The 9,571-nt window shown below is 48.5% G+C and overlaps 1 protein-coding gene across 3 annotated transcripts; it reads right to left on the minus strand.

Moving 5' to 3' along the window:
- Positions 1-62: 62 nt before the first annotated feature.
- Positions 63-8,064, minus strand: LOC113967175 (sulfate transporter-like). Of its 3 annotated transcripts, XM_027682564.1 has the most exons (4): positions 5,995-6,297; positions 4,492-4,714; positions 3,032-3,665; positions 63-2,245 (listed from the first exon to the last, which is right to left on the minus strand). In XM_027682564.1, the coding sequence occupies exons 1-4, from the start codon at positions 5,999-6,001 to the stop codon at positions 647-649; spliced, it is 2,463 nt and encodes an 820-aa protein (XP_027538365.1). In that variant the 5' UTR covers positions 6,002-6,297; the 3' UTR covers positions 63-646. The 3 variants fall into 3 exon arrangements, with proteins under 3 accessions (XP_027538365.1, XP_027538367.1, XP_027538366.1); XM_027682566.1 differs by lacking the exons at positions 4,492-4,714; positions 5,995-6,297 and adding an exon at positions 7,713-8,064; XM_027682565.1 differs by lacking the exon at positions 5,995-6,297 and having other exon boundaries at positions 3,032-3,736; positions 4,492-4,596.
- Between the last annotated feature and the right edge of the window lie 1,507 nt (positions 8,065-9,571).

A 9,571-nucleotide genomic window follows, 5' to 3' on the forward strand; every position in this document is an offset into this window, starting at 1 on the left:
TCTCAGTGTCTCTTCTCGAGGCTGAACAGCCCCAGCTTCCTCAGCCTTTTCTTGTAAGGGAGATGCTCCAGTCCCTTCATCATCTCCGCAGCCTCCGCTGGACCCACTCCAGGAGCTCCATGTCTCTCTTGACCTCACTGCAGCTCCTCCTTCCTTTGCCTTAGTGTCCCATCTTGACCCTGTGGCTGCCCCATCCCTGGAAGCGTCCAAGGCCAGGTTGGACGGGGCTTGGAGCAACCTGGTCTAGCGGAAGGTGTCGCTGCCCATGGCAGGGGGCTGGAAGGGGATGACCTTTAGGTCTGTTCCCCCCCAAACCATCCCGGGATTCCCCGAGCCCGCCGGGGTTGCGGGAGGCGGCCCCGAGCGCGTCTCACTCGCGCCCCCCCGCGCCCCCGCGGGGCAGTGCAGGGCGGGAGCGCGTCAAACGCCGCCCCGGCTCTCACCGGCACGACGGACCCCGAAACGCCTCCCGACGATTTACCTGTTGCCAATCTCTCCTCAAATCTCTCCCCCCATCCTTCTGCCCCATGCCGCTGCTGGCAGATCATCACAAGTCTCTCCTGCGCGCTCTGACTGCACAAAGACTGAAACTGCTCTCGAGTACGTAAAGCCCTTCCCCGTTAGAAATCATTCCCCACACACAGGTCTACAAAGACACCTGGAAGTTCAGGTCTTCGGGGTCCAGGAGAGCATCCTGTTTCTCCTTGCTTTCCTCCTGGTGCACATGGTACCACCACTCAGCAAACTGCACTGCATCATGGATGCTGTGGAAAGCCAGCTGACCCTCACTGCCTGTCTCGCCAGTCCAGCCTCCCTCCTGGAGGCGGTGGCGGATGGAGGGGTTGCAGTTGGCCAGGAACACCTGGACACCAATCTTCTTATAGTCATGATATGTCTCCTTTAGCACAGAGAGACCCACAGTATCTATGAACTGCATTGCCCCGCAGTCAAGGATTAAGGTGTGCATATCTATGGAGGGAGGACAGGCATCCGCTGGAGGCTTCTCAGCCCTTTTCTTGGCCTGTTTCAGGCAGTCAAACCCAGTGCCCAAAAAGCTCTTGCTGTTGCCTGTCTCTGTGTTTGCCTGGGCCCCCACCCTTTGGTGTTTAGCAGCCAGCAGAACAGGATTTACCCCAGTTCTCTGGTACAGAACAGTCTTGAAATAGTCCTTGTTGGCGTAGTAGAGGGACGACTCGAAGCGGAAGATTTTGATGTTGGCGATGCTGCTGAGCTGCTTGTAAGTGGACTGGTCCTCGTAGATCTCCGTGTTGCTGACCTTGCCCAGGAGCGCGGCCCTGGGTCTCTGCGTGCGGAAGATGATGCAGAGCAGAGCGAAGCAGACGCCCACGAGGAGCCCGATCTCTGTGGTGATCAGGGTGGAGCACAGCATGGTCACCCACCACACCACCGTGTCCAGCCTGCTGAGCCGCCACATCCGGGGGGTGTCACGGAACTTCCTGAGGCCCCCCCGCAGGTTGACGATGGTGACCACCCCCAGGATGGAGGTCTGCAGCGAGTAGAAGAGCGGGGCAATCCACAGCAGCACCAGCAGCAGCACCAGGGAGGTGACCAGGCCAGAGACCTGGGTCTGGGTCCCCGTGGACTCCTTCAGCAGAGTCTTGGTCAGGGCTGCAGAGCTGGCAAAGCAGTAGAAGAAGGAAGGGATCAGGTTGCACATGCCAATGGCGATCATCTCCTGGTTGGCACGGACACTGTAGCCATGCTTTTTGCCAAAGACTTCTGCCAGGGAGATGGTCATGGCAAAGCCAATAACAGCAATGGGCACAGCATCAACTGCCAGGCTGGAAAACAGGCTTATATCTGGTAAAGTGGGTTTCCTGAAACCAGTGGGGATATCCCCACAAACAGCAGACTTGTATCGCTTTTCAAAGTTGAAGTAGTGAGATATGACTGTGGCTACAATGACCACCAGCAGCTCTATGGGGAACGGGGCCTTCATCTTCTCCTTGTACCGGTCATTGATCTCCTTGACAGGCACTATGATGGCCAAAGCAACCAGGCTGGTGACCAGGTCACAGATGTTGGTGTTCTGAATGTATCTGAAAAGGTCAACCCAGGTCAGGATGAATGACCCCACCCCTTCGTGACGAGGGATTTTCAGTCCCAGGAGATACTTCATCTGGGAGGTGATAATGGTGAGGCTGGAGCCGGTCACAAAGCCACCAAGGAGAGGTTCTGACAGGTAGACAGCCACAAATCCCAGCTGTAAAACACCCAGCAGGATCTGAAAAGCAAACCAGCCATACCTTTAGCATGGATGAGAAGGGCTGGAAGAGGTCAGTTTGCTTCCAGTTTAGCAGCTTTGGCTACTCTGTCTGATGAGCATTCAGTGTGAGGCAGAGGACTTTGTCTTCAGTAGTTAATCTGGTATATGAAAAATTAAAGAGACCTACCTCTAACACCTGTCTCTGGCTACAGGGATGCCATACAAAGAAGCCTACGAGGTCCCTGCTACTTCCTCCTTAGAAGCAATAAGGGCACATGGTTAACACTGAGATTCCAGGCAGAAGCCCCACCAAAGCAGCTCTGGGTATCACTCAGTGGCATAAAACCATTGTGATGCTCTAAATTTTAGCTGTCCCAGTGAAAAAGCCTGGAGTTGTTCAGTGACAGCTAAGCCCAGGCAGGGAGCATGGCAGGGTCCTTGAGGGTGGTTCTGATCAGCCCCAAATCTGCTCTAAGCTGCCCAGGTCCAGGACTGGGGTGGCGGGAAGGTGGTTCACAGTTCCTCTTCTCCCTTGCTGTGTCTGATCTTGAGGATGTTTCAGACACTTTCAAGGATCTGGTCTATCACATGGGGGAAACAAAACCCCCCACTCAGCTGTGTTTGCACTTTTTAAAATCACTACATTCACAGGGAGTCAAGGATGTTGGGGTCTAGTCGCACCAGGAAATGTTTCTCACAACTTACAAGTCCAAACCAAGACTGGAGCTTAGAGATCTCAAACTCAGAGAAATTCCTAGCAGGGAAAGGACAGGGAGGAAACAGCACAAGAGCAAACATTTGTACCTGGTAAAGGCCAACCAGAAAGCTTAAGGAAAGGGCCACGGTGATGGCGTAGCAGCTCCTGTCGCAGGCGCCCGTCCCGTTGCCGGCGGAGGTGGCGTTGCCCGGCAGTGAGGAGCTGTCGGAGCTGTCGTCGCCGTACCCCGCGAGCCGCAGGTGCCGGTTCACGCTCTGCCCCACCAGCAGGCACAGCACCCCAAAGGAGCCCACGCAGTTGTGCCGCGAAGTGGCCAAGGCGACGTAGATGATGTTGCAGAAGAAGTTGGTGTAGATCCCGTAGATGGGATCCTGGCTGGCTAAGAGGGCGTAGGAGACGGACTGAGGGATGGTGACTATCCCCACCAGGAGCCCAGATATGACGTCCCCAAGCAACTGTGTCTTGATGTTGTAGCGGGGGAGCCAGTCCAGCACTGGGAACAACTGGCACAGGAAGGTGATGATGGTTTGACGATTGCATGTGCAGACCTCTCTGGCTTTCTTTAGGATGAGTTCCTTGGTTCTGAAGTCTGTGGGCTCATACTCCTCCAACTTGACGTGGATGAACTGGGCAGGAGTCTCCTGTGGCATTGGGGAGCCCAGTGTGTCTTTGCTTGGTCCGGACTTCTGGCTGGATGTGTCCTCCATGGCACCAGGAGAGCTAAGGCAGGAGAGCAGGCAGTCATGAAGGGCTGCAGTCATGTACATAATTTGCTTTGCTTAGCTCCGGGCCTCATACAGAGTGCATGGATAGATAAATAAATAAAGGAAAATAACCTCAGACAAACCAAACAGAAAAGCACTTTCCCATAGTTCTGGTTGATTTATTTGTTGTCATTTACCTGATTAACCACAACCTTGAGCCTATGGTTTAAATACATTCATGCTGGCACAGGTGCCCACATCAGAGGCAGAACTACAGAGACCCCTGTGCTCCTTCCTAACATACCTCTTGTTTTGAAACAGGACAGCAGAATGGGTTAAAATCAGACAATATTATTTCACTGAAACTAAAACTCCTTCAGGTAGTCTGTGTTTCTTAGTGGCACTTTTACTTAAGCAAAAACTATTTTGAAAATGTTGAGATATTCCAAGTGATACTTTTAGGAATGCAGCATGTGGGCAAGGGAGGTAATTTGCAAAATAATTTTTCCTTCAACGCTACAAAATTGTAAATTACATTGCTGGCTTGCACCAAACATGCACATCACAGGGGCTCCCATCTGCAGAACGAAACCATCCTACTTTTTCTGTCTGGTTAAGTAACAGAGACACTTTCCAGAGCTCATCCAAGCTTTCCAGCCAAAATGTACCTGCAACAAAATGTACCTTTTTGTCAAAACTGAACGGTACACACAGAGAAAAATGCTCCTGAGAGGACACCCAGAGTGACTGTAGTTCGGAAATTGAACTGGGATGATGAGAAATCTCATTCCCCTGCCCTACACATTGATTTCACACCACTAGTCCCAGCCCAAATCTCTTACCTCTGGCTGCCAGGAGACACACTGGTAGTTTCCTTACTACCTGGAGCTTCTCCCCCTGTGGACAGACCTGTCTCCACCTTGCAGCACACCCGGAACAGGGGAAGCACAAGGCTGACAACTGTGAACCTGGACCATGTGCTGCTTCCCTTGAGATCTGAGTTACTCAGCCAAGCCCTTTTATCTCGCTCCAGCCAATGAAGACAGTGCAGCAGGACAAGGAGAGCTGTATTTTGAAAACAAACATTATTCTGAGATAGTATTTTTGATGGAAACTTATTCTGGACACGAAGAATGATTGGAGGGGTTTACAAAAGTGCTCCTGCCAGATTAACAGTATTGCTGGTATCTGGAGAAGTGTTTGCTAAACAAAGGGAACAATGAAAAGAAACCTTCCTGCTCTGGCTCTGTATGAACTCAGTGAACACAAGTCCTGCTGGGCTTCTCCACTCAGGTTTTCATCTATTCTGGACAAGCTTTTGGGCCAAAAAGCAAAACTTGTTCCAGAACGACTTTTCTGTCCTTGTAGTTCTTCCACAGCACCCACCCCAGAGGCTCTGTAAAACAGAGGTTTGTCTGCACAGACAGCAAGGGTGTGATGACACAGGTTATTTCCAAGCAGACAGGAGGACTCAGTATGTGTGAAATCTGCACAATCCACATTTTGCACATGCCTATTTGAGACCAGCATGGATAACAAGGGATTTTACTGCACAAAATAAGCACAATTCGGCAAAGTGCAGAGTTGGATTTTTTTTGTATGTAAAGGTGAACAATTGCACTTGGAGCCAGGAAAAAAGGGAACGTCCCATCATCCTGAATGGAAACAGCAGCCTCATAAATACCAGCTGTGACTGTTCTGCCCTGATGATCCCTGCCAACAACCTACATCAGACCCACACCCATTCCTCTCATACTCCCCTCCTTCTTTTCCATCTCTTTTTCACCAGCCTAGTCTCTCAGATTTTGTTGGATATGCCATTGCCTCATGCAGCTGGATAAATGCCTGGAAGTCAGGCAGCTTGGCCTCTGCCTCTGCTCCTGGCACTGACTGTCCTGGGACTGGGGAGAGGGCTGAGAGCCCAGGGCATTGGAGAGATGGTGTGGGGTCTGGAGAAGTGGAATTTTCACAAGGTTTTTATAGAGATGCTGAGGAGACACCCTGAGGGAAGAGAAGGGGAAGACCAGCATTCTGAGCTACATTTATCTCATCAGTGGCAGTCTGTATCTCAGTAATTAGAAGTAAATAAATAAGAAACATCCATGCTCTCTGGCAGCAGAGAAAATGAGAGCACATGGCAGGGAGGCAGCTGCTCAATGTATTTATCTATTTATATCAGTTCTTCATTCTCTGCCATTCCTCCACAGCTCACGTATTTTAAGGTGCATTGTTGATAACTCCCTTTTGCTTCTCCCAGTAACAGACTGTATCTTTCCTTGGCCTTGTCTTTCCTCCTGTCCTTAAAAGATGATCCTTTCATATATTTTACAATTGTTCTTAGTTACCGCTCATTTTGTGTCTTGACCTGGATGATGTGGTCTCTACTCACTCATTTTCCTTTTCCATCTTCTTCTTTAGCAAATGATCCAAAATTCCATTTTCTGTATTAATCCTTCATCTTGAAATTCAGTCACTGAAGAGCTGATGAGTCAGTCATCGAAGAGCTGGCCAGGCTGGTCTTCTAAGTCGGCTCGTTCACTGGGATGAAACACATCTGAGCACAATCCATCTGTGGGATTTGATCTTATTTAGGAAGGTCCAGTTCTGGACTCTGATTTGTCCACCATGAAAGTGGGACAAAGCATTTTTTTTATTTGTGACAGTATCTGGGTTACCCTTAACCTCCACCCTGCCATTGTTGCTGATGCTGCTTTTTCTTCCAAATTCCATCTTCGCTTATATATTCTGGAACTCTTTTGTTTGCTATGATTTCCTTTACCACCTGATATAGCTTGGTAAGCCTTGATATAGCCATGGTCTTCCACATCTCCAAGGTAGAGGCTTTTGTAAGCAGTTCTTTTTCCCATTCCTTCTGTCTCCAAACCTCCCCAGCCATCCTTCCTTCAAATTTTTTTCTCCCTTTTCTTATGTGTAAATTCCCCATTGCTTTTGTATACTTAGCTTTAAAATATTCCATATTTTCCCTGCAGTTCTCAAGCTCCTTGTCCCAGCTGGCTTTCCAATGTGTTTGACTCTCTGCATGGTCCTCTCTGTGCTGGAAATTCCAGCTGTGGGCACTGAGGAGAGGCCACTTTCTGTTATCCATCCCAGCAGAGAGGATGTAAGAACACACTTGGTGACACTGTGCACATCCCTGAAATCACTTTTACTGTATGAGGTGAGGCAAGGGCAGAAACTGCAAACATTTCACATTTGCTGTGGAAAATGTGTAGCTTAAAAAAAGAAACCCACAACAGAACTTCAGGTGACCTTGAGCTGGCCAAGGCTGTGCTGCCTTCCAAAGCAAGGTCACTACAGCTGACTGCTGAAACTGTTTGTTTTCAAATGCATCTTTCAGGATTGTTCTTTGTTGCCACTATAAACTCATTTAACTGTTTAGCTCCATCCTGGGCAAGGGTGGACTGGACACATGGTTTTATCTTGAACAATGCAAGTGCAGACGGGACGTTGCCTGCAGTAACATGGCACTCTCTGGTTTTCAAACAGGAAGCATGAAATCCAAAGTTTTCATTCCTGGCATGGTATGTGACCAATTTAACATCCATCTATGCCACAGCCACTGCAGCCAGCTGGACACAGAGCAGTGGAAACAAGCTCCAGATACAAGGAAAATGCAGTAGTGGCCTGTTGCAGTTTTCTATCCTAGAGTTAAAAAAAAAAAAAAAGAAATTTTCTGGGTCTGTGATTGTTATTCAGGCATTTTTGCAGTGGGCAAATGTAGCAAATTCAAGACTCTGCTGCTGTGGCCAATGCATCACTTTTGTTTTACAGGACAAGCTGGCATCTTGTTTTCTTTGGAACAGAGCTAACTGCACTGCACAAGGATTTTTTATTTGATTTAAGGTTTGTAAATATCCTTATGACTATTTGGCTTCTGAAAGCCTTTGAAGTAACATCCTACAAGTCTTGGCTCCATAAATAGGCCATAAACTGGTAGTACATGGATGCACCCCACTGCTCCCTATTACTCAGATCACATGCAACTTTATTTAAATAAAAATGATAATGGTGCCAGGTATCTAAAAGAGATGCTTTTCCTTACCTTCAGATTTGGGACTTGACAGTATTTTCAGATGGCTGTTGGTTCAGTTCTGCTTGGAAATGTATTTTCACTACGCAGACATCTGCAAAAACATCATCCTTTTTAAGGGAAAAACAAGAAAAGGACAAGCCCAGAATTGGTCCCACTGCTGAGATATGGAAAAATGTAACAAAGGCACCTGAGGACAAAAAAGCTGAACAGAACCTCTCCAGTAGTTTCTTGGGAAGTGATTATTCACGTTTCTGCAAGAGACAACACGTCCCAGAAAACAGAACAGCTTTTGCAGCCACCTGTTATTTGGCAGGGCAGTTTGTGCTACCATGCAGGGGGGCACAGCAGAGCTTGCAGGACAAAGAAAACACAAATACTGTGAGGCCAAAAGTGTCACTGACCCTTTGATTGCATGTGGAAATGCAGTCATACCACTCTGAGATTTGAGAGGGACCAAGGAACCTACAAACAAACACTGATAAAGAGCATCTTCACTCCTAGAAGATGGAAAAAAGATCACTTCCAACCACATCAGCTCGAGGATTCAAGGAGCACTCCCCATTTATGTAACAGGGACGAAAAAAATTCCTTGGCAACTTCTGCAACACTTTGTTGCTGTCTCCATGTTTTTCCCTGCACAACAAACGTCCAGTGCTTTTGACTCTTTTTCAAATTATCAAGCTAATCATTGGATGCTATAATGGATCTGCAAACAGATTAAATTGATTACAGATAAATACAGTGCAATAAAAACTGGAGACACATTTCTCTCTCATACTGAACTGGCATTCAGCCCAGGCTATTTGGCACAGGCCCTGGCACAGGTTGCCCAGAGAAGTTGTGGCTGCCCCATTCCTGGAAGTGTTCAAGGCCAGGCTGGACTGAACTCTGAGCCACCTGGTCTAGAGGAAGGTGTCCCTGCCCATGGCAGGGGGGTGGGACTGGATGATCTTTAAAGTCCCTTCCAGTCCAGTAAAGAATTCTTTCCTAACACCTAATCTAATCTCCAGATACCTGCTGTGTGACAATACTGGATCTGCTATGGTACTTCAAACAGAAGGAAAAGCTTTTTCCCACAGCTCAAAGGTCGGGACAGGCTGTCACTGGGTGTGGTGAGGGTCAACAGGTTCAAGAAAAGAGGTTAGGAAGCTTCATGAAGAAGTGCTGAAAAAGCTCTAACAAAGGTGTCAGTGCTCAGGAAGTTTCTAACCTGCTGCTTTCCAGGTGCTGGGAGGGCTTTGCATGAGCTGGACTCCTGGACACTTTTCCCAAGGAGACTCCAACCAGGCTGTGACCTTGAAGATGGGGCTGGGGGGGTCCCACCTAGTACAGGAGCGTGTATGGCAAGAATTTGTTATTCTCAGGTAAGGCAGAGCCTTAAACAGCACAGGTTTAATCTGGTCATCTCAGCTCTGTATCAGCAGGAGCCAGACTCATTTTGCTCAAGGCAATGCCTGACCTGTGCTTTTCAAGAGAAAGCTCCTGCAGGCATTCCCCAGAATTGAGTGCTCCTACCACTCTGTTGGCACCAACACAAAAATTGCAGCATGTGCTCTGAGGTCTCCTAAGGTAAAAGGTATCCTCAGGTAAAAGCTGAGCCATGCTGGGTCATGAAAATCTTTTCCATAATTCAAGGACACGTAGTATGCAAGACATAATGTTCACAGTAGCTGCCCAGAACTGCATGCAGAGCTGCTCTCAGTTTTGCTCTGACTCCTACTGGCCATGACCTGAACAAGGCATATAACCTGGTATACAATCACAGAATCAAAGGGAAGGGACCCACAAGGATCATCAAAATCCAGCTCCTGGCCCTGCACAGGACACCCCAATGATCCCACCATGTCCCTGAGAGCATTGTCCAAACA

Source organism: Neopelma chrysocephalum, unplaced genomic scaffold (assembly GCF_003984885.1).
Source record: "Neopelma chrysocephalum unplaced genomic scaffold, ASM398488v2 Primary Assembly neopelma1_63, whole genome shotgun sequence".
Taxonomy (NCBI): Eukaryota; Metazoa; Chordata; class Aves; order Passeriformes; family Pipridae; genus Neopelma; species Neopelma chrysocephalum.